The sequence below is a fragment of the Prionailurus viverrinus genome, chromosome A3 (assembly GCF_022837055.1).
Source record: "Prionailurus viverrinus isolate Anna chromosome A3, UM_Priviv_1.0, whole genome shotgun sequence".
NCBI lineage: Eukaryota > Metazoa > Chordata > Mammalia > Carnivora > Felidae > Prionailurus > Prionailurus viverrinus.
The window spans coordinates 14,525,462-14,550,240 of record NC_062563.1 but is presented as its reverse complement, the minus strand read 5'-3'; the positions used below and the strand labels follow the sequence as shown (position 1 = coordinate 14,550,240).

General features: G+C 52.5%; 1 protein-coding gene across 2 annotated transcripts in view; it reads right to left on the bottom strand.

The window, feature by feature from the left end:
* Positions 1-562: 562 nt before the first annotated feature.
* Positions 563-24,779, bottom strand: part of SLC13A3 (solute carrier family 13 member 3) — a 74,710-nt gene continuing 50,493 nt past the window's right edge. Inside the window, exons 8-13 of one of the 2 annotated variants that reach the window (XM_047853579.1) lie at positions 23,928-24,032; positions 19,553-19,650; positions 14,359-14,471; positions 7,902-8,063; positions 4,831-4,968; positions 563-2,136 (exon numbers count right to left, since the gene is read on the bottom strand). In XM_047853579.1, coding sequence (XP_047709535.1) covers positions 1,960-2,136; positions 4,831-4,968; positions 7,902-8,063; positions 14,359-14,471; positions 19,553-19,650; positions 23,928-24,032 — 793 coding nt within the window. In that variant the 3' untranslated portion in view covers positions 563-1,959. Of the gene's footprint in view, positions 2,137-4,830; positions 4,969-5,682; positions 6,518-7,901; positions 8,064-14,358; positions 14,472-19,552; positions 19,651-23,927; positions 24,033-24,779 lie in introns of those variants that run through there. The other variant, XM_047853580.1, reaches the window with a different exon arrangement.

Sequence of the window (24,779 nt, the reverse complement as noted above, 5' to 3'; positions counted from 1 at the left end):
TTGTTGAATGAATGAGTGGAAGAAGGAGTGAACAAAGAAATGAAGAGAGCAGACCTCAGACCGGAGGCCGAGCTTGCTGGCTCATAAATTTTGGTACAGATTCATTTATCAAATATTTACTGAGCACCTGTTATGTGCCAGAAACCATTCTAGATACCAGAGTTACGGCACTCAACAAAATAAAGTTTGTATTCTGATGGGCTGATATTCTAGAAAATACACAATACGGTGTCTTGACTAAACGCGACGAAGAAAAATACAGCAGAGTAAGGAGCTGGAGAGTAATGAGGGCAAGATTTTAGACTAGATGGTTAGTGAAGCTTCTCCGGGGAGGTGACATTTGGGCAGAGGCAAAGTGTTCTTGGCAGGGGCGGGGGGTGGGGTGGGGGGAAGCATGTGTAAAGGCCCTGGGGCAGGACAGTTGAAGCATGTGGTTAGAGTGGAGGGGGGAGGGCAATAAAGAAGCTAAGTCAGGGAGGTCAATTCTGTGGAACTCCCAGCTCAGGAGTTTGTGGCTTTAAAACTTACTTATGTCCACAAAGCAAATGACCTCTAGGTCCACTATTGATTCACATTCTTTATTTTATAGCGTTTTCAATCAGGATTCGAAATCACAATTCATCAGGTTACAGGTCCCACGGGTTTCTCCCGTCCCCTGTTCTCCAGGAGAGCAGCCTCCAACCCCCATGGGCTGTAACTGTGGCTAAATACTAAAGTGCTCACGTGGGAAGAGATGGACCGCAGTCTCCAACTCGGAGGCCTCTCCTCTCTCCCTCCTGCTCCCAGGGAAACATCTGTGACTCACTCGTACCGTACTGAGTTCAGTCTCTGGGTGCTGCCTTCCCAGCCCACGCTGCCCAGAGAACCTCAGCCCTCAGATGCGTAGGAAGGGGAGACATAAGGCTTCTGGACCCCTTCCTGGCACCTTTGCTGGAGCCAGGCTAACGCTGGGCGGCTCTTTCCACTCTCTGAGCACCCACGGGACCTAATACGGTGCTGTTCACGGGGGATGCCCAGACGTTTCTGCTGGAAACAGGGAGGGATCCCATCTTCTAGGACAGCTCCCACCAGCCACTGGCTCAGGGGAGTCTCCCTTGACCCCGTCTGGAGAAGAGGGTTACGATATTTTGCCTGCCTGAGAAATTTCACCCTGGCCTCTTACGAGGCTCCAATCTATCTTCTGACTTTTTTTTTTTTTTCTCATCTCTGAAATACGTGGCCTTGGCTCATTAAACATGCTTACCCCCTGGGGTGTGGGTGGGGAGGTAAAGACCAGCTGCTGGAACGAGGAAGGGCTGATGGCCTCAAAGGCCCTCAAAGGACGGGAGTCCTTGCTGGAAGAACCTTGGGCCACTCATGAGACATTAGGGCCCAGGCTTGGCCTGACCCCAGAATTATGGTCAAACTGACTCGATTAAACAGGAAAATCCTAAACAGGGTAGGTAGAGGCGTCAGCTGGGATTTCTAGAACTCTCCTGGCGCGCTCAGGCGCACAGAGGAGCAGCAGGGAGGCTTTGCACAGCCTCCACCTCCTCAGGAAGTCATCTATCCCTCCCCCCGTCTCCAGGGATTGGAAATAACCCTAGCTGCCGGGGATTGGCAGCGGTAAAATTCAAACGACGGGCACAGGAGGGGCACCAGCCGAGCAGAACACACACCGCCTGTGAAGGACTGGCACAGCACAGCCCCAAAAGCCTCTGTGAGCCAGGCGAGCTCTAAAGGCGAGATGATCTCTCCAGAGTGAAACCTAAAGCAGGCAGTGGGGGATGTCAGTTGTGCCCATGCGATTCAGTGGCCCCCCGTTTCCAACTGTTTAAGACAAACACCATTCCAGATTGCTGAAATAAGGCTCCTTTGCATCCTAGCCACAGAACAGCTCAGAGAGCTTGTTTCCTAGCAGCGGGTGATGGCAAAAGCCTTCTGGGAGGGCCCAGCCCAAAGAGAGTCCCGGAGCGGGGCTCAAAGGGTCCGAAATGTGTCGTTGGGCAAGGCGGACGGCAGTGATGTGATGTTGGCTGAGTGGATGTCGGCCCAATCCGGAAAGGTGCCCAGCTGGAAGATGGTCTGTGCCCAAGTATTCATGGCCAAGCTGAGCAGCAGGACGCCCATCAGGTTCATCAGGAGGCCTGTCCGCACCTGAAATGGAGCCCAGAGTAAGGAAGGGGTCATTGTACGGATGGGAAAACCCACACTCAGAGTCAAGGAAGTCATTTACTCAAGGTCTCCCAGCCCGGAAGCGATGGTTCCAGGACACGAGGCCGGTGGATGCCCACAACCCTCCCATCTTTCATGACCCTGGGCTGTCCCTCAAAGAGCTGCAAATGTCCCCAGCCCTCGAGTGGTTTCTAGGTGTCAGGTACTCTGTCACACAGACGTGTCCCTTAACCCTGAAAGCAACCCTTTGCAGGTGATTATTATTATTATTTCCACTTTACAGAAGAGGAAACTGAGGCTCAGAGAAGTGGGCTTACCCACGTCACACAGCTTGAAAATGATCTGGTTTGACCAGTAACACACACGCACACACACACACACACACACATACACTCATACACACTACACGTCTACTTAAGGCTATACTTACTTGTTGCGAAGGTTTGTCTGATGGAAGTTTTGACCTTTTTAAGAAGCTAGAACAAGTTTGCTTCTTCCCCGGGGCCAACCTCCTGGGCCATTCAGTCCAACCTGGGGCTGAAAATCCCTGTTTCTCATCGGGGTTTTCTGATGTTCCATCTTGGCCTTGCCCAGCTGTGAACTGCACGGTAGGCAAGTGACTCCCTTTTCAATCCCCTTTGGGACCTTTTCCTCACAGAGAAGGTCTCCCTTGGGTGTGCTTCACGCCCTTAACGCTCTCTCTTCCTCGCCAATGTCCCTCTTTGACAAGGAGGGGTTCAGAACCTTCTCCAGGGCAATTGCTATCGGAGCAAAAGTAATTATTTTGCTTTCTTTGGTCTGCGTTTATTTTTAGACTTCCCTTCTGTGGCATACGTTACCAGTTTTCCATGTACCGATTGCAGCGGAAACTCTTCTTTTCAAATACTCTTTTTTTAAAAAATGTAAGTTGATTACAATTGTTAAGTAAACATTGCCACGGATGGTTCGCGGAAAGGGCATCAAGTCGTGAAGGGCGTATGCCAAGCAACAAGGTCGAACTGTGTCGTGCTATCCTGCCTTTGCTCTTGGGGGTACCTTCAAACCCTGGCAACTTTGGAGGATTGGAAGGGGACAGGCCTAAGCTTTGGCGCGGCCAGGAGGAGGGCTGCGCTCCTGGGAGCCTGCCTCAAAATGCCTGCTTAGTCCCACATTCGTTACGTCAGCTGCCTACATCATCACTGTCTGGACCCAAGCCTCCAGAGCCAGCGCCTCTCTGTGCCTCCTTGTGCCCCTCGGCATCTTTCTGTCCCTCTCCGTGCTCTTGGCAGGCCTCTACCTCTCGGAGCCTCTCCATTTCTCTCGTGTCTCTTTGTTCCCAGGATGGGCGTCACATCTCCATTTCTGCCTTCCCTAAGCGGCCTCCCTTTCCACACTGGCCCCCAGCCCCCAGCAGTCCACTCCACCGGCAGCCAAAGCCATCTTGGAGGGGCACGAGTGAAACCACATCCCTGTGACATCGGACAGTTCTGCCAGGTTCCGTATCCTCATGTTCCGGATTCTGCCTCTGAATAAGCCAAGAAGCTCTTTTCCCACCTCGAGGGGGAAGCAAGAAAGTGAATCATTCTCTGTTTTGTCCTAGGCCCCGAACACCTGATAACACCTAAGGGCCAGATCCCAAACACGTACCCTTACCTTCGGGGATTCATGGAATAATACCTATTGCTCACCGGACTCTCTCTTTGATTGGACCTAGCGGATTCTTAAAGGAACACACGCGTTCCCTAGACCCTTTTCCAGTATAAACGCCTAACCCCGAGCAACAAGGAGACTCATTTTTCTCTCCATTCTGAGGGTCTCCCAGACACTCTGTCCATTATTCTCTGTCTCTCATACTCTTCAGTCAACTCTGTTTTCACTGTCCCTGGCTCACATTTGATTTCGGTCCTGCGTGAAGCCAAGGACCCTTTTGGCTGGCCCTGTGGGACCCTCCCCTGGGCTCTCAGACCCAGCCTTGCCCTGCTTAAATCCCTTGAAAGTCCTCCCACTGTGCGCTGAATAATATCCTAAGTCTGCGCCTTGCATGCTGTGCACCGACCTCCCCTCCCAGGCCTCTGGTCTCATCTTCCAGGCACACCAGCCTCCTCCTTCTCTCTGTTTGCTCTGTGACCTCTTTCTGTCTCTCACTCTTGTCCACCCCCTTTCTCTCTCCCTCCCCAGCTCCTGCTGGGGTATCTGTGCCTGGAGAGCCTGGACTGGGAACAGTTACACCAGCTTTGGATTTTCATTCCCTGAGTGCCCCAGGCAGCCAGTGGAAGCAGCAGGGGAGGCAGGGGAGGGAGGGAGGAGAGGGTTCAGCAGGGGAGCGAGGGGACAGGGAACACACCGGCGGGTCTCCCCACTGCTGCTACCCCAGTTCCTCCCTCCTAAAGATTCCAGGCACAGAGCAGCCGGAGGAACAAGTAAGAAAAGAGAGCAGTGCCCAGAGAGGGGAGGAAGTCCCTTGTCCCTGAAGCAGACTCTGGAAAGTCATCACGAAGGCCATTTCCTGAAATTGTCCAAGCACAAGAATCATCCCAGAGTGTCTGTTAAAGCGGATCCCCCTGGTCCGGCTCCGAATGACTTATTCAGAAACTGGGGTTTGGTAAAGTGGGACCAGGGGTCCCGCCCAGACGTCTCGCCCGGCACCTGCTGTCCACCCCCCGTCTCGGGCCTCTGTCGGGACGCGCCAGGACTCACCATGTCTTTGACCAGCAAGTGTCCAGAGGCGAAGGCAATCGAGTTGGGGGGCGTCGAGACCGGGAGCATGAAGGCATAGGAGCAGCTGACTGTGCCGGGGACCATCAAGTAGAGGGGGTGCACCCTCAGGCGGATGGCCTGGACCGAGGCAGGGGCGGGGGCGGTGACCCCAGCAGGGAAAGAGAGAGAAGCGACGACAACCGATGGAGACGGTTGAAAACCACAACAGGTAAGACACGGAAAGAGACGCACAGGGACGCATAGACGGAGACTGGCAGAGAACAGAACAGTGGCAGCAGACGAGAAGACAGGTTGGGAGACGACACAAGGAGAGATACAGCCAGAAACGCAGATCCACAGGTAACAGTAGAGACAGACAAGAAGAGAACCCAAATCAAAGGACACATGGAGAGGACATTCCCCAGGTTAGTGACATCCTGGGGCCACACTGCAGGTTCACTGGGGAGGACGGGCTGGGGAGATTTATCTAGAACACACCTTCTCCCGCCCGAGAGTGCAGCATCATACCCGGAGGGCTTGCCAAAACACGGCGTGGCGGCCCCACTTTGCCCAGAGTTTCTGATTCAGCAGGTCTGGGGTGGCCCCAAGAGCCCGCATTCGAAATGAGTCCCCTGCTGCTGCTGTGGGTCCAGAGAACCATGGCTCTAAAATATCAAGTCCTGGGGCACCTGGGTAGCTCAGTCGGTTGAGTGTCTGACTCTTGATTTCGGCTCAGGTCACGATCTCACAGGTTCATGAATTCGAGCCCCACGTCGGGCTCTGCGCTGACAGTGTGGGGCCTGCTTGGGATTCTCTCTCTGCCCCCCCCCCCCAATAAATAAATAAATAAACGTTTACAATTTTTTTAAAAAAAATAGTAAAACAAAGTAACAAGTCCCCTGCCTGGTCCTTCCCTCGGCCAAACAGTCCACACCTTTACTTGGGGCCTCACCGGATTTCAAGGCCACGCCTGTCGATGAGCATTTCCCGATTTCTAAGATTGTGTGAATCAAATGCGTCTGTGTGTTGACCTCGCTCAGTGGGCCACTGGTTCGTCACCTCCCCCAAATGACATATTCATCTACAATTCATGTGGGTTTCTTCTCTGCTATTGTATTTAAGATAGGACATTTTTGGCCCCTCTGGCAAATTTTTATAACCCAAAGCATGTAACTTTTCCCAGAAAGTGCTCAATGCGTCCCCTGACAGGTAAAACGTTTGGGTTTTGATGACAAGCAACATTTGGAAACCTGTGTGATTTGCCAGTGTCTTCTCCAGCAAAAGTCGCCCCACAGACCTGGCTGGGTCCCTGCTTCTCCTCCTCCCGTCACCCTGAAGTGTCCCATCTCTCCCAATCATCTGCTCCCTCAGAGCCCGGTGAAGGGTGTGATTAAGTCCAATCACACGTGGCAAGGTTTGGGGACCCCCCTCCCCTCACTACTGGCGGGAGTGCCCACTTTGGAGGGCAGTTTGCCCACTTCTAACAAAAGTATACACGCACAAGCTCTCCGATCCTGGGATCTCATCCAGGAACGTATCTAGATGGACCCAAAGGCGCACAGACAAGGAAAGGTCCGGCAAACATTGCTGGACCACAGCAAAGGCTGGAAGCAAACCTACGTGTCCGTCACCGAAGATCTGAAATAAACCCACTGCCATCCACTGGTAACAGAATATCTTCTATTCCCTGAAGAAGGATAAAGTACATCTCCGTGTGCTAAGGCAGTGCGAACTCCCTTACAAATTGAAATAAGCCGACAAAAGCCAAAAACACAGTGGCTCAGATAAGCGTGCCTGGTCGATCACTGTTCGCATACAAAGCCCGGACTCGCAACACTGATTTAATCTGATCAATTTTGGATTCTATTGAGGTAATCGTGGGCTAAAGCCTTCTCTAATCTATTTAAATACGGAACCAAGCCCATCGTTTCTAATGTTAATCAGTTTTGAAATTCCTAACATAGACTCTATTTGATGGTACGCGCTGCCCGGATCTATTTTGCTATTTGCATCTCTGTTTACGTGTGAGATTGAGTCGTGACTACACCCCGCCCTCCCCCACCGCTCTGCTGTCCTTTGGTTTCAGCGGCTGCGTTTTGCCAACCTTATTCCTGGGTTGCACGGCTTTCTCTGTCTTTCCGTGCTCTGAAATAGTTTGAATAAGGTGGGAACGATCTGCCCTTTGAAGGTCTGGAAGCTGTCACCCAGCTAACCCTCTGAGGACGGGCTGGTGATTTTTTAGGGCGGCGGTTCTCCACTGAGGATGGTTTTGTCCCCCACCCCCGACCAGGGGACGCTTGGCAACGTCTGGAGACGTTTTTGATTGTCATGATGTAGGGGAAGCTCCTGGCTGGCACCTAGCAGGCGGCGGCCAGGGCTGCTGACCGTCCTACCGTGTCCAGGGCAGCCCCACACAACAGACAGCTCTTTGGCCCCAAATGTCAACAGTGCTGAGAAACCCTGCTCTAGAGGGAGGTTAGAACTGCGCCTACCATTAGAGTTTCTTCTGTGGTTATTTGCCTTACTCAGATCTTTCTACTTCGCCTGAATCCAAATTTGACAATTTCTATTTTCCTAGAAACCTCTCCGAAGGAAGAAATTGGGTGCACTTTTGAAAATATTTACTCTGTGTATTTCTTAAAGAAAAAAAAAAAAATCAGGGGCGCCTGGGTGGCTCAGTCGGTTAAGCGTCCGACTTCAGCTCAGGTCACGATCTCGCGGTCTGCGAGTTCGAGCCCCGTGTCGAGCTCTGGGCTGATGGCTCAGAGTCTGGAGCCTGCTTCGGATTCTGTGTCTCCCTCTCTCTCTGCCCCTCCCCCGCTCATGCTCTGTCTCTCTCTGTCTCAAAAATAAATAAACGTTAAAAAAATTTTTTTTTAAATAAGAAAAAAGAAAAAAAATCAGTATTAAAAAAAAATCAGGGTCTAACACGTTCATGCGGTTTAGAAGAGGGCGATGGCACCTGTAGCCCCCATGGACCTCCCAGTGGCGGGGGAGAGATTTCTGAAGCACCCACCCTCCGCGCCCTGCCCCCCCCCCCGCCCCCCCCCGCCCCCCCCCAGGACTCTCACCAGCTCCGCCAGGACGGGCAGGAAGATGATGATAGTGGCCGTGTTGCTGGCAAACTCGGTGAAGAAGGCGACGACGACAGTGATGAGCAGCACGGCCAGCGGGGGCGGCACGTTCTCCAGGGGGTGCAGCTGCCCACCGATCCACGCCGATAGCCCCGACTCCTGCGGGGGCGGGGGGCCTCTGTTCAGAGCCGGCCCAGCCCCAGCTGCCACCCCTGGAGGGCTGGGCCCAGGAAGGTCGTTAGGACGGGCCACAGTGGTGACCATCAGTGCTACAGAATGGTCTCCAGGCTCTCTTCTGCTGACTTCTTCAGGAGTTACTCTCTACTCAGGGGTGTTCAGATATTCAATCAAGTGAACCTTTACCACAGCCCTTTTCGCAACCCAGTATCCTCTGAGACCAACACGCTTCGCTGTTTTCAAAGGATCTTTACACATTTCTTTTATGGTTAATAGAAAATGTACCGCTTTTTTCTCCTGCTGAGAAAAAATTAAACCAATCGTATAAAAAAAAAAAAAGAAAATTTACCGCTTCTCTAGAACTTAAAACTTCATAATGGATTCTAGAACACAGCATACTATTTTTTTTTCTTTTTTATGTTTATTTTTGAGAGAGAGAGAGAGAGAGGGAGAGAGAATGAGTGGGGGAGGGGCAGAGAGAGAGGGAGACACAGAATCCCAAACAGGCTCCAGGCTCTGAGCTGTCAGCACAGAGCCTGACGCAGGGCTTGAACTCACAGACCAAGAGATCATGACCTGAGCCGAAGTCTGACGCTTTAACCGACTGAGCCACCCAAGCACCCTATGTATTCACATAAATAAAATACTATACTATACTTGTCCCCAGAATTTGACTTAAAAGTTACCTTGAAGGAACGAATCATAAATGCTTAAAGATATTTTTCTCTAGAAGAGACTGTAAAATTAACTTGCTTCTTCTACATCTGTACCTCGGCACTGTTTGTCTGATAGCCTAGAAATTATGGCGAGTGGCAGAGTCAAGGTCCCAGCCCTCCCCTGGCCCAGGGAACCGTGCAAGGAAAAAATGGGACCACTGGTTTTTCCCAGAGGCCACTCCTAGGAGACTGGCGGCCGTGTGTGCGATTTAAGGGAGAGAGGCTGGAGAGAAGGAATATTAATGACTTGGATGAATGAGAAGCCAAAAGCTTCCCAGTGGCTGGGCCTCTGGGTGGTGGGCTTCCGGCCAAGGTCGCAGCCCCTACGGGTCCTTGGCTCAGCTTCTGCAGTCAGAGGACGGTCCCGCAGGGGCAGCGGCAGAACCCCCTGCTTCCCGGGGTTCTCTTGGGGACTCCAAAGGGCTTCGCCTGCCCTTTCCCAATCCCTTCGGTATCAAAGCTCTGTTTCCTTGGAAACACACAGCCCCATGGTGTTCCAGGGGGAACCATGCAACAAGCAACTTTGGAGGTTGTATACCCAGAGGATGAGGAGAAAGGGCTCTGGAATCAGAATGACCTTGTTCCCCACCTTAATCCTTTCTAGCTGTGCTGTCCCGGGCAAGCAACTTAACCTCTCTGTGCCTTAATTTTTTTAAATCTGTAAACGAGGGTGTAACAGCGCCTGTCCCAGAAGGTTACTGTGGGGAGAAAAGGAGCTAATCTATAAAGCAGTTGGAAAATGCCTGGGTGACCTGGTGAGGGCCCCACACGTGCCAGCTGTCATTAGTAGCTTCGAGTCACAAGGGGAAACACTCAGAAATTGCCCAGGGCGGTGGTTGTCAAACTGTGTTCCTTATGGCCCCCCAAAGATGTCAAGAGGTGCCTGAGGCCATGTTGCAGGATGGGAAGGGAGAGGCTTGACCATCTTGAAGAGCCTCAGAAAACACACCAGGCTCAGTGGTTTGAATACAACTCTGTATAATAATTCCTAGGGAAAGAGAACCAGTGAATTTGATCCAAGGAAAGGAAAAAGAGAAGGCTTCCTGCACACGTGTGAACATTCAGACCACTGTGCTGCTTACGGGCTGTACGATGTTGGGCAGATCGATGAACATCTCTGTCCCTCGCTTTCTTCAAGGAGTTGGCGGTAAGGGTCAGACAAAGACACGCAAAACACGGTTCCTCTACATAGTAAGCCCTGGATAAGATTCATTACTATTTCTTTAATTCAACACGCACATAATGTAGAGTTCACTCTGTGCGAGGCACTCGTCCAAAGACTGGGCTAATCTTAGCTCATTTAATCCCCGTAACAGCTCCATGAGGTAAGTGGTATAATTATCTCCATCTTATGACTGAAGAAACTGAGGCACACAGAGGTGGTAACTTGCCTGAATAAGTGAAGTAATTTGCCCTAGGGTTGGAATTCTGAGCTGGGACTCTAGCACTTTCTTCAACAGGCTACCTCTCCAATGACATGATAATGCCCGTCAGTCGTCCATCATCACGATCATCATCACCATGACCATCATCATCGAGGTGACTCTCCAGCAGAAAATGAGGGATAGGGAGCATAAACACATTTCTGCTTGCCTACAGGGTTTGCTCCACTCTGACTTACTCTCAAGCTCCTATAACCTCAATGTATTTGTAGATAAGTTTATTCGGATGGAGATTAAATGAGCTATGCTTAAAGGTGCAGAGGAAGACCAATTTTCAATTCACGAGACGGTAAAACCGTACTCACAATTCAAGGACGAGGGCTGAAGGTGGCCCTGGTTTTAGCACCCGGTATGTATCAGCCCTGTGCACTTTCCATACATCATATCGGCAGGACTAAAAACAGCCCATTTCACGGGTCACGTCCAACAAATATTTATTGCGCGTGTTATGTACCAGGACTCTTCTGGATGCTGGAACAGTACGTTCTAGTAAGGGAGACACCCACCGGGAAATGAACAGGGCAATTTGGGGGAAGGGAATAAGGAAGGAAATAAGTGGGGTGGTAACAGGGAGAGGGATTATAGGCGAGGCTACTTTAGAGATGGTGCCAGGGAGGGCCTCTGAGTTGGTGACCTTGGAAATGACCTGAAGGGCCAGGACTCAGAGATCTCAGGGAAGAGCATTAGGCAGAAAGAAAGCAGATGCAAAGGTCCAGGGGTGCAAATGAGTCTAGGGTAGCTGAGGAGCATCGAGGGGACAGTGGGACTGGAGGGGAGCCAATCAGGGGACAGAGGCAGGAGCCGAAGACAGGGAGGTAGGCAGGGGCCAGGCCATGCTGGGCCTTGTGTGTAGGCCCAGGAAGCCTTCGGACTAGAGTCTGAATATATCGGGAGTAATGGGCAGTTTTTACAGCGGGAGAGAAGCATAGTGAGGTTTAAGTGAGTTGCTCAAGCTCAAAGTGAGCACCGGGATCTGCTTCCAGCCCTTCTGAACCAGTACTTGGGGGTCTACACACCCGGGCTCACCCTGGACCCCGTCCGAGGACCTGTAAGCCCCAGGAGGCCTGGCTGTGGCCTGGCGAGGGTACCGGGCAGGGGCCGAGAAGCGGGATGTGCCGTGAGCGCTCTGGTCCCGCCTGGGGCAGGCCGCGCGGGCCTGGGCAGGGGATGGTACCAGCCGGGGTTGGGGGAAGCGGGCAGCTGCCACACAAAGGCCTTGTTGAACAGAAACCCCGGCGACCGCCCAGGGCCAGGCCAGGAGCCAGACTGACCTCCCAGATGGCCAGGGGCCCCGCGGCCCCGCCCCCTCCGAGAGCGGGGCTTTTCCCACCACATCCCAAGCTCAGAGGAGCCTCTGGGGTAGAGGACCGTCTCCTCTGCCCCCTGCCTCAGGGTCAGACAGGGTTCACGTCCTCTCGACACATGGCGCCATGTCCACCGAGTTGCTCAGGCAAGAACCTCCACGCCATCTCCCCCTTTTCTCCCACATTCGGTCATCATAACCAACTGCGTCGGCCACGTTCCGAGGTCTCCACGGGCATCGACTCATCCAATAACTGTCACAAGTCTGTGGCACGGCGCCATTATTATTCCCATTGTACAGATGAGGAAACTGAAACACGCAGCTGAGGTACAAGACCTGCAACCCGCCCCCCCAGGCAGTCTGGTTCGACAGCCCGGGCCTTTTCCCATTGCACTGCATGGCCTCTTTGGGACCCGGATAACAGGCCACTTCCTCCGGGAAGCCTTCCCTGATACATCCCCAGGAGGAGGCAGTGGTGAGAAAAGTCAAGACAGACAGGAGTTCAAATCCCAGCTATGCTACCTACGAGCTGCGTTACCTAGGATTGATCAGTTAACCTCTCTGGTCCTCAGGATTCCCGAAATGGAGACAAAAACAGTACTTTTGCTCCACCATCCATTTGCTCCTTTTGAAGTCTATACTATTGTATTCGTGTGTGTTATGTGTTGGGAAAAAAATGAGTAAAATAAATCTACGTGTCATAAAAAGGAGAACCTGAGCGGGCCACTCAGCTGACCTTCGGTGAAACCCTTGTGGGTGACGGATTAGCACTCCGGACTCTGGAGGCCCCGGGGGGCCCCAGCACTGTCTCGGGCCTGGGAGTCGTCTTGCCCAAGGTCACAGTCACTCCTGGGGCTGCTCACTGGCGCAGACTGATGGAGGAATGCCGGGATCTGGCCGGGCAGCCTCAGACCAATCGGGGCGTCTCTGAAGGGCCAGCTCAGCTCCGTGCTCCCTGTGGGGTTGGCGGGGGCGTCGTGGGGCACCACCCCCCCCTCCCCCGCCCTCTCCTGCTTCCTTCCTCCCCCTTCCGCAGAGGGGGGCGCCTCAAGGGCCCAAGCTGATGCCCCTGTTCACGCATGTCCATTCCAGAGTCTGCTCCTTGGGAGCCCCGCCCACAATAGCCACGGACTGAGGATTCCGAGAGAACGCACGGGGAGTTCTCGCACACGTCTGCTCTGGGTCACGTCCTACAACCCCGAAGAGGAAGAACTTCCATCCAATTCAAAGACGAGAAAACCGGCGCCCAGAGAGGTTTAGCAACTTGCCCAAAGCACCACAGCGCAGAGTGGGAGAGCCGGGATTGGGATCCAGACACTTGCATTCTCACGCGGAGGCTTCTTACTAGCACATACCTTACGGATGTCTTCTATGCATCACTGTTTGCAACTGAAAATTAAAATTGAGTGAAAGAGAGAAAACAAGGGGCGCCTGGGTGGCTCAGTCGGTTGGGTGTCCGACTTCGGCTCAGGTCATGATCTCACACTCCGTGGGTTCGAGCCCCGCGTCGGGCTCTGTGCTGACCGCTCAGAGCCTGGAGCCGGTTTCAGATTCTGTGTCTCCCTCTCTCTCTGCCCCTCCCCCGTTCATGCTCTCTCTCTGTCTCAAAAATAAAAACATTAAAAAGAACTTTTTAAAGAAAGAAAGCAATCCGAGAGGCAATTTCAGGTTTCCTTCATCTGAATTTCAGATTAACTGTTAATTGCTTGTGGGTTTAAATGCCTCGGCGGACAAGGAGAGACGCAGGGGTGGGTTCCAGGATCATGAGCTGGGGGTTCAAATCCCGGCTCCAACAATCTCCCGGGTGCATGAACATAGGCAAGCTATTTAGCCTCCAGTTACCTCGGTTCCCTCATCTTTGAAATGGGGACAAGCGATCCTTCTACGTCAGGGGTGTTGATGAAGGTTAGAGGAGTCCATTATTTGCAAAGCGCTTCAGGTGGAACCTGTTCTTGGGAAGTTCTTCAAAACGAGCTATGAGGAGGCGGGACTCTGAAAGCAGCCTGCCTGGAGATGGAACCCTCGCTCTTGAGCCGAATGCAACTGTATGACCTTAAGAAAGCTGCTTAATTTTTCCGTGCCTCAGTTTCCCTACCTGTAAAATGGGAATGCACCTGTTACCCACCCCCGAGGGTCAGCGTGAGCGTTTGAGGAGACAACACCGAGGCGGCCCTTCCTGAAATTCTATGCTCCACTCACCCCGCTGCAGCCCCGGCTCCCAGAGCCCTCCAGAACAACATTCGTAATAACCCTAATTAATAGTAATGATATCTGACATTTCTACCACGGTGGTTAAGAGCGTAGGCTGTGGCACCAAACGACCCGGATTCTAATCCTGAGCGCACCGCTGTGTGACCTTAGGCAAGTTACTTTCCTTCTCTGTGCCTCGGTGTCTGAATCTATCGAACGGGGATAATAGGGGCATCGACCTCAGAGGCTTGTTGGGACGTTTAGATGCGTTCGGGTGTGTAAAGCACGTGGAGAAGGGCCTGGCCCAGGGCGAGCCCAAGACGATGTTATTCCTCCGCTCGCGGAACCCCTCGAGTCTGGGTAGTAGCCGTAGTCGCGAGCAGCAGTGTGCTCATCGTGAGCTCCTTGAGAATCCGGATCAGACCTTATCCCTCTTTTCCTGCACAGCTCCCAGCCCTGAGTGCGGCGCCGTGAGGTAGGAGCCCCTGGTTGTCCCCGTCTGGTAAACGAGGGATCCGGTGGCCGCAGCGCCCCGCGCAGCCCCGGGCGCTCTGAGTCGGAGCCTGCAGCTGGGGCTACCACCTGCGCCCACCTCCCGAGGCCCGCAGCCCGCCTGCCGCTCTCACCTCGCAGCCTTTGGCCATGGCGAAGCCCCCTCCCAGGAGAAGGATGATGTTCCAGGGCACCGTGTCCTGGACCTTCTTCCACGTCAGCAAGGGCTCTGTCTCCGCGTTGGAAGCTGGGTGGAGAGAGGACACTCGGGCTGAAGAAGGGTCACCACCCCCTGTGGCCCCATCTCTGTGGGGGCACCGCTGGGGGGGTCACCAGGGAGCCACAGTCTGGCTCCAGCATCTGATTTGGGAGCTTTAGGGAACCCCCCCGCCCCGAGCATTATGAGGGGCATCTGCTCTATTCAGAAGGAAAATCATTGTCATGGCTCCCACGGCGTGAGAACCTCCTGGAACCGGGCACCCCACGTACATGCAGGACATCCTTTCAATTTCCCCAAACCCCTTCTGGAGAAGTGCTGCTTTCCCCCTCATTTACAAGAGAAAAGGCTCTTTTTTGTAACTGAATGGGTGCGGGCGAGAAAAAAGTGGAAGGAAGAAACGGGAAAGAGAGAAACGAAGGGTATCCTCCGTCCGTGGAGTTATGGGATGATTTTTCTTTCTACAAAAGCGGCAGTGTCTGCGTGCACTGGTTAGAACGCGGGGGGAGGGGGGGGATCGGCAAACTTTTATAAGGGTTGGGGAGCGGCTGCTTCAGGTTGGCAAGCTTCTGTTGCAAGCAGGCCACTACTGTAGCATATGCACAGCGCAGACAAGACCTGCGAGAGCAGGCACTGCGATGTCCCCAGGAAATTCTACTTAGAAAGGGCAGGGGTGCATTTGGCCCGTGGGCTGAGGTTTGCCACCCCTGTGCTGGGAGCACAGGCCTGGAGACAGACGCTCCAACGTTGGCTCACCGCACGCCCTTGAACGTGATCTCGCCTGTCTGAGCCCCCGTTTCCTCAGCTGACACGTGGCACAGAGAGAGTCCCTTGGGGGGCCCTCGTGGACACTGACGAGGTTAATGGCAGAGCTGCTGGTGGACAGAGAGGGTCCTGGTTGGTTCACGGCCAAATCCCCGTGTCACTGCGTGCACTCCAAAATGCTCGTCAGCTGATGTTAGGTGCCTGGCTTAGCCCGATGCCTGGTGCAGAGTGAACACTCTGGAAACGAAACTGTCCCTGCAGGCGGCCACCAGGGAGGCAGGAGGTCAGGTCCGGCCCATGCATGGCCGTTCCCGACTTCCCAGGACAATTCCTGGGTCACCCAGCCGTGGACATTTTGTTCCTCCTTTTCAGCTTTTTCCAAATTGTACACTGTGATTACCGGAAGCGAAAGCCGGAGATCTTGGGTGGCTCAGTCCTCTGCCTTCAGGCGATAAAGTATAATTTCATTAAAGAGGCAGGCAAGGTCCGAAAGAGCAAAGGCCCTGGCGGAGGGTTTAACATCATGCAGATTCAATGAGTTACATGGTAAGTGCTAAAGAGGCCACCTGCTGCACTCAACCTTCCGTGATGGGCTTCCTTAGTTTCCCATCCAATCGCGCCCTGTTGCTGTTTCTTAAAAGCACAGAGCCTCTAACTGTGTGAATCTCACACTCCCCGCCCCGTGTTAGCCTGCGAGCTATCTGGAGCAGGCTCTGAATCTGAACTAGATTTGAATCCTAGCTCTGCCGTCCGTTGGGCTGTTCGGCTGTGCGATTTGAGCTAGTGACGTCACTTCAGAGACCCACTGGGGAGAGGAAATGGGTCCACGTGCGCAAAGGGTTCGGCTCCAGGTGTGGTCCAGAACAAGTCCTTGGTTATTCATTTAACACATATAAATTGAGGACCTATCAGGTGTCAAGCACTCTTCTAGACACTGGGGATTCAGAAGTGGCCAAAACAGAAAAAAAAAAAAAATCCCCCCCCCCCCCCCCCCCCCCCCCCCCCCCCCCCCGCCAACCCGGCTTGGAGAACTTACATTCCAGGAAGGGAGGCGGGTGAGAAACCAATAAATTCACAATGTCAGGAAATGTAATGTGTTATGAAGGCAAGAGAGTAGGGTGAAGGGGTGAAGAGTGACAAGGGGGAGGGATGTTCTTCTAGACAGCGTAGTCAGGGAAGACTTCTCTGGGGAGGTGACATTTGGACAGAGTCTGAGTAGAGTGACGGCAGTGAGTCACGCGATATCTGGAAGAAGAGCTTGGTGGACAGAGAGGAAATGGAAGTCACCATTGCCATCGTCCTCATTGTGATCCGCAAGCACAGCACCCAGCACCTAGCAGGCACCGCATCCGTACTTGTCGAGTGGCCATAAAGGGACAGAAATACAAGGGCAACTCCGAGCCCGGGAAGAATGGAAGACAGCAGGCACAATCAGAAAATCTAGGTTGGCCTGGGTGCCTGGGTTCCACCTCCTGTTTCTGTGTCGCTAGCCATGTGACCTTGATCAAGTCACTTGCTCTCCATGGAAACTGGCCACTCTGTCGGGCTGCGTGTAAGTCCTAAGCGCTGGAATGTACCATTTCAGCCAAGTCTGCCCGGGGCCCACCGGTAGCCCAAGGACAGGAGAGCTCATGGAGTCCCCTCTCCCCACCCACCAGGCAGCCCCAGACACTCCAGCCCGAAGAACCCTCCAAAGAGGGGGGCATGCTGTGCCCCCGTGGACCAGACCCAACTCGCAGACGCGTTTTAACGCTACTGTTGTGGGCCCACGCCATGGTTTTCCACTGAAATCGGTTGCTGACGCTTAAAATCAGGGCGATTGCATAAAGTTTTGTGCTTCCCTTGACAAGTCAGCAAATGTGGCGAAACCAGTTCAGCTTTCCTGCGTGGTGACACTCGGTGGAAACTGAGTCACAGCTGCCCCTTTATTTCAAGGGTACTGGCTTTGCCAGATTTCCACAGACCCCACAGTGCCCTGATGTGAAGGATCTCGCCACTCAAGATCACCCTCAGCTGCCGTTTTCCTCACGATATAGACATTGGTCTCTGTTTCAAAAATGCGAAAGGAAAGCTGGACAGGGAGGGCCTGGTTTCACGGAACCCATTTTCCTGCCCCCCCCCCCCCCCCCCCCCGCCTGCTGCATCCAAAACTGTTACCTCCCTGTGGGCATTTGGTTTGCAACCCCTGTTCCAGAAAACGACTAAAGGCAGAGGTGAAAAGTGCCTAAGGGACATGTTCATTCTCTAAGTGGAAAAGGAAGGCCCAGGGGTGCCTGGGGGGCTCCGTCGGTTAGGCGTCCAACTATGGCTCAGGTCATGATCTCGCAGTTCGTGGGTTCGAGCCCCGCATCGGGCTCTGTGCTGCCACCTCAGAGCCTGGAGCCTGCTTCGGATTCTGTGTCTCCCTCTCTCTCTGCCCCTCCCCCACTTGCACTCTGTCTCTCTCTCTCTCTCAAAAATACATGAACATTTTTTAAAAATTTAAAAAAAAAGAAAGCAAAAGAAGGCCGAGACATCCTAGGAACTTACTCAGGGTCACCCAGCACATCAGCAGCAGAGCTGGGATACCAGACATCTATGTCACAGTGCCCTCCTGACAGCCCCCGGCTGAGAGGAAGCCTGGCCTTTTTCAGCCTCCCCCCCCCCCCCCACAGGTGACAGAGCCACGGATGGGACCTGATCAAGGGCAACCGGTCCACAGGCCAGCTATCCAGGAGGCTAGGAGCGGCCCCGCGGGAGAGCTGCCTGCGTAAGAATGAGCCACGCCAGGCAGAGTCTCACTCTCGGAGGTCCACGGGAAGCAGACAGACAGGGGGTGCTACGGTGATAGCTACAGGCCGCAAGCAGAGGGGACGTGAGCGGGCCGGGAGGGAGGAGGCAGGAAGCTGCGGTTGTGGATGTCCGGCGAAGGCGGGCACTACAAGAGAGAAGACACCGTAGGGGAACCGAAGTTACAGAAGACAAAAAGCAGGAACCGTAAAGAAGCAGAGACTATAAGGAGGTCAAAGCTTAGAAGCTGGAGGAATATGGAGAGGTCAGCATGTGGTACCCAGTGTGGATGATGGGGAAAGCCGGTCGGAAGCAAGACGGAGAGCAGAGACGAATCCTGCCCGTTTGCAGGGTCCGAAAGCCCCCTGCCCGGGGCTCCTTGGACCCAGTGTTCGCTCTGTTGCTATAGCCGCTTCTAGGGCCCTGTGAAATCGGCTCCCTCCTGATCCTTACCTTATGCCCCGCACTCAGACCCCCTCCCCTGAAACTGGAGCTTAACCCACCTATTACTCTAGTTTTTGTCTCAACGATAGAAAACAGATTACGGGGCGCCTGGGTGGCTCAGTCGGTTAAATGTCCGGCTTCAGCTCAGGTCATGATCTGACAGCTCGTGGGTTCAAGCCCCGCGACGGGCTCTGTGCTGACAGCTCGGAGCCTGGAGCCTGCTTTGGATTCTGTCTCCCTCTCTCTCTGCCCCTCCCCTGCTTGCACTTTGTCTCTCTCTCTCTCTGTCTCTCTCTGTCTCTCTCTCTGTCAAAAATAAATAAACATTAAAAATTAAAAAAATAAAATAAAACAGATGACGACCCTATTTCCCGACTCCCGGTGCCGAGCTCATCCCACTGGCCCCATCCCTCTGTCACAGGGGCTAACCTGCTGGGAACCATCCCAGCGGGGTCACAGACTGGCCACCTGAAGGCCAGTCTGGGGGACTCGGCATCCTTTTAACGTAACCCGGAATGCCGTTAGGCAGAAGTGCGTCTGTCTCTACCACTTCCTAGCCATCGAAACCTGGCCTGAGAGCCTCACGTCCAGCCCCTTGGGCAACTGAGTCACAGCTCCGGCCTCGGGCCCACGGGTGGCACAGTTTTTCTACAAAAGGGTCAGAAAGTGAATATGGCGGGTTTTGTGAGCCAAGAGGCAAAATCAAGGCTATTCTGTATATGATTCTAAGGAGAATAAATGCCCACAAATTTCTTATCGAAGAAATAAACTTTATTTATGGACACTGAAATTTGAATTTCGTGTAATGTTCCTGTGTCATGAAATATTTTTCTTTGGATTGTTTCCAACCATTAAAAAAATGTCAAAGCTATTCTTAGCTCGTGGGCCGTACAAAGCAGCCGGCCAGCTGGATCGGGCCGGCTCTCCTTGCTGACTCTTGTCCCCGCCTGTCACCTGTGGTGGCCCGAAGTGCCCCAGACAAGGTAATGGCTCAGACAGAGAGAAGGGAAGAAGCAGGTTAGTGCCATGGGGCTCGGGTCCCAGGCGCGGGCCCTGCCTCCGGGCCACTGATGACCATGCTTCAGGCCGCAGTCGTCACTGAGCCCACTGAGACCCCAGCCCTGACCCCTTACCTTTAAAGTCAAACCACCACTTGAGAGAGGGCCTTTGGGACGGGAAGAAGAACAAGACGGTGACAATGGCCACTCCAGTGACAGCATCGGAAAGAAACCTACAATGACAAGGCCCCAAAGCGTGTGACCCCGGGGGCATCGCAGCAGGCCAAAAAGTTTGGCAGATTTGCAAACGAGGATTTGCGGGAGGGAGTTAGGAGCTCTCTGTGAGGGGGGCCTTGTTCTGGGCCACTGGACAGCGTCCTGCCTGTACTTGGCATGGGTGCAACTGTCCGTGATGCACAAGCCTTCTACGCACCGCCCCCAGGGTACTTAGATGTTGCTGAGACAAACAAATGTTGACCCTCCCAGGAAGAGAGACCTGACCACAGAGGGCAGGATCTGAGCACCACCGAATACGGGATCTGCGGAATTCCCGTGGATCACACAACCGAGGCTTCTCTGAGACTCTGTTAGGTATTTCTTCCGCTTCTGCTCGAGCTCCTCCTGGGAGGGGCAGCTCACGGCACGGAGACGCGGCCCGGTCCCGGTCCCGGTCACGCCAGCAGAAACCAGATGGGGGCAGCCTCACAGCCCCTTGAAATCTAATACCGCCTTTCAAGGATCCCGATCGCCTCTTGCGGAGACATCAGGCTCACAGAAGTCTCTCCGGGCCACACAGTTTCTATCTCAGATGAGGCACCCGAGGCTCACAGAGCAGAAGCAGCTTGCTCGAAGCCAGGCCATGGTCCATGCGGGAGACGGGCACTGAACCCAGATGCGTCTGGCTCCAAACTCAATGAGGCACAGAGCCACACGTCAACCAAAGCCCTTTCAGTCCACACATTTGGGAAGGAGAGTATTCAAGGGACCAAGAAACTGGAAAAGATGGCCATTATCACTGCATTACAGAAATATCAACCAAAATGCTGCTGGAGTATCATTTGTCTGCTAACAGGCCAAACCTGAAAGGGTGAGGATAGTATCTAATGCGGACGTTGGAAAGCATATACAGATGGGGTAAAATAAATTGGTTTAACCTTCTGGAGGGCAGCTGGCAACGTGTTTCAATACATGTAAATACCCCTTGATCCAGTCATTGTACTTCTAGGAATTTACCCTCAGGGGAACTTGACTCGCGTACACGGACCATAAACAGGATGTTCATGATGCATAAGAGTAAGAAAAAAAAGGAAGAGTTTTAGTACAGACACGTGTAACTAAATTGTGTACAACAATGGATATATATTAGTTTATCTATAATGAAATGCCCTGCATCTGTTTGGTTTTAATTTTTTTTAATGTTTATTTATTCTTGAGACAGAGACAGAGCGTGAACAGGGGAGGGGCAGAGAGAGAGGGAGACACAGAATCGGAAGCGGGCTCCAGGCTCCGAGCTGTCAGCACAGAGCCCGACGCGGGGCTCGAACCCACGAACCGCGAGATCATGACCTGAGCCGAAGTCGGTCGCTCAACCGACTGAGCCGCCCAGGCGCCCCTGCATCTGTTTTTTTAAAAGATATAAGATGATATCAATCTTTAAGCATTGACATAGAAGTACAACAAAGGTATCTTGCAAATAAAACCTTTTTATTTGCAATATTAGACACAATCCAAAAGGAATTGATTAAATAAATTAAGATGCTCTCCTTCTATAGACTACTATGGAGCATTTAAAAAGAATGGAGTAGGGGCACCCAGGTGGCTCAGTCGGTTGAGCGTCCGACTTCGACTCAGGTCATGATCTCATGGTTTGTGGGTTCGAGCCCCGCGGCGGGCTCTGTGCTGACAGCTCAGAACCTGGAGCCCGCTTCGGATTCTGTGTCTCCCTCTCTCTCTGCCCCTCTCCTGCTCATGCTCTGTCTCTCAAAAATAATAAATAAACATTTTGAAAACTTATAAAGTAGGGGCACCTGAGCGGCTCAGTCGGTTGAGCAGCCGACTTCGGCTCAGGACATGATCTCGCGGTTGGTGGGTTCAAGTCCCGCGTCGGGCTCTGGGCTGACAGCTCGGAGCCTGGAGCCCGCTTCAGATTCTGTGTCCCCCTCCCTCTCCGCCCCACCCCTGCTTGTGCTCTGTCTCTCAAAAATGAATAAACATAAAAATTTTTTTTTAAAAGAATGAAGTAGGTCAGAAAGGCCAAGTTGTCCAGGATTATAGTACTGTACTCTCCCAGTTTTTGTAATATGCATACGTATATGTCTGTGTGTACCTACTATTATGGGCGAGGGTGTGTGTATATCAGATACGTCAGACACGAAGTTTTAATTGTGAAAATCTCTTCATTTACAGAGGTTAAATGAAGAATAACTTTTCGTTCTTCAATTCAGCATTGTTTGAATTTGTTATGATTATACATAACTTTTACGATTAAACAAAAAAGAAAAAAAGCAGGTCACAACTTATATGTCTCCTGTACTCACATTTCTGTTAAAAAACCTTCTGTTTAGATAGGTTTCTTTTTAGCTAGGTTGCATATATCTCTGCAATTAGCTTTTTTTTTTTTTTAATTTTTTTTTTTTCAACGTTTATTTATTTTTGGGACAGAGAGAGACAGAGCATGAACGGGGGAGGGGCAGAGAGAGAGGGAGACGCAGAATCGGAAACAGGCTCCAGGCTCCGAGCCATCAGCCCAGAGCCCGACGCGGGGCTCGAACTCACGCGAGATCACTCGAGATCTCGCGAGATCGTGAACTCCCGGACCGCGAGATCGTGACCTGGCTGAAGTCGGACGCTTAACCGACTGCGCCACCCAGGCGCCCCAATTGAAGTACAATGAACATGCAATCAAACGTGCCCATCTGAAGGGTAATATACTTTTGAGTTTTGGCTAATGTATACAGTCCTGTAACTACCCATGGGATTGAGATGGAGAACAGTTCCCAGACAGGCATTTATCAGTCAGGAAAGACGTGTGTCAGAATTGGAGACTGAGTTTCTAGGTGATTTTCATTCTCTTTGCTTTGTTGGCCTGTTTACAACACCCATCTTTCATCTGAGAAAAAGAACAAAGCATCTACATCCTGGGAAAAGAAGACAGTGGAAGTAAAAGCCTCTCCTCTTGGCTCGATGAAGTGACATCGTTTCTTCCTTATAACAACCCACAGGAGATGAGGACTTTTTATCACCCATTTAACCAGGGGGGGGGGGGGGGGTCCGAGGCCCCAAGAGTTACGTGAGTAGAGCTGCTCTATCCAAATGGTAGCCAGCAGTTAGTAGACACTTGAAATCTGGCAAGAGCAAACTTAGATGGGCTGCAATTAAACTACACACCAGACTTTGAGGAGTTAGTGCAAAAAAAAGTAAAAGATCTCAATAATTTCTTATGTAGATCACATGTTGAAATGATACAGTGGGTTAAGTGAACGATATGACTAGAATTGATTTCCTTGTTTCTTCTGACTTTTTAAATGTGGCTACTAAAACTGGAAAATTACATCCGTGGCTCACGTTCTCTTTCTACTGGATGGTGCTGACGGAAATCATGAGCTCTCACCGAGTCCAGAGGACGTATTTCCTATCTACTCGTGTTCTGACGTACCAGAATCGGACGTGGTCGCCCGCTCACTCTTTACTAAAACGCTCTCCTCTCTTGGCCTTTGCTGGTTCATTGCCCCAGGCTTTCCACCTTACCTCCCCGACTGCTTCTCCCCTTTCTCTCCTCCACCCAGCTCCTAAATGTTGGGGGTCCTCAGAATCTTCTGCACTCTCCCTTTACTCTTTCTCTAGCTGGCCCCATCAATTCCTTAATTGGACTTAAATTCCAAATTTCTGTGATGACTCCCACATTTATATCTGCAAGCCAACACCTCCTCCGAGCTTCTAGGCTTACGGTTCCAACTGCCTGTTGCAGCATCTGAAAGACATGTTCGCCTTCATGACAAGCCTAACCCAAGTCCAAACTAGAATCGTTGAGAAGCCACCTGCAGCCTCCTACAGAATGTTCTTCTCCAACGAACCACCATGAAAGCAGCTGCGGACCATCCATAAATGAATAGGTGTGGCTGTGTGTCCCAATGAAACTCTATTTGCAGACAATCAGCTTTGAATTTCATGTAATTTTCTTTGTCACAAATATCATTTATCTTTTGATTTTTAGCCATTTAAAGATGTAGAATACATGAGCGGATGATGATCTCAGGGGTACGCAATTTGTGAGTGGCCAAGCTTACAAAGCTTGAGCCCAGTTTTGTCTGATTCCAAAGGCAAAAGTTCCTAACACGTGAGAACCCCAAACGTTTTATCATCTGAACCTAAATTTTTTCAGAGTAAAGGACGGAGCTGTTTATAGTTACACGGGACAAAGTTACACACCCAGCCACCGCCCCCCTCCCCCAGGTGGCCCATCCCAGAATCTTCCCTATTGGGCTCCACCCCCGGGTCCCCCGAGTCTCACCCAGGGGTGAAGAAGCTGGCCCAGCCAGGGATGAACTTCGGATCCCGGGAGAAGAGGAGGATGGCGAACATGCAGAAGAGGGTGAACACGGCCTGCTCGGCAAACCTGTGGCACAGACAGGCAGGCGCCACGGTGATGGTGGGCTTTGGGCGGACCACAGCATTGGGAAGGCCTTGGGCAGATGCCCGCTGGCTGTGATGGGCCCAGGCCCTGCCTCCGAGAAGCTGCAAGAGGTAACTCACTCCCCAGAGTGAGGGGAAGGGTATCCTGGGGTGTAAAGGATTCCCGTCCAGGGGCTTCCACACTCCTCCAGGATCCTTCCTGAGCATCAAACACCACGTCCCCCCAAGCTATTTATATCACTCCCTCTGGGAATTTCCCAAGGTTTTGGGGGAGGCGGAGACTCAACAGAGAGAAAGAAAGAGCAAAGCAGAGGCAGAAAAACCGAAAAGAAGGAAACAGCCCAGAGGTAGGTGAGACGGGAGCAGTCACACACGCAGAGGAAGTTAGATAACTACATGCACAGAGGGGGCAGACAGACATGGACAGGGGCAGACACAGACAATCCCCCAACGTCCGAGCAAACATCTACCCAAGGTGCTCATCTCACAGACTGGGGAGCAGGGCCCAGAGTGGGTTAGTGCCTTCCCCAAGGCTACACAGGAAGTAGGCAGCAGAGCCAGTCTTGGGTGCAGGCCCCCTGACTCCTAGGCGTTTTCACCACATGGGAAACATGCATTGAAAAAGGTCCCGGCAGCTGCCCGAGGCAGGGGGTACCCCGTGTGCCGGAAGGGAAAGGGTGCTTTAGCCAGGACAGGGCAGCAGATCCCCACCCCAACTACATGCCGAGGG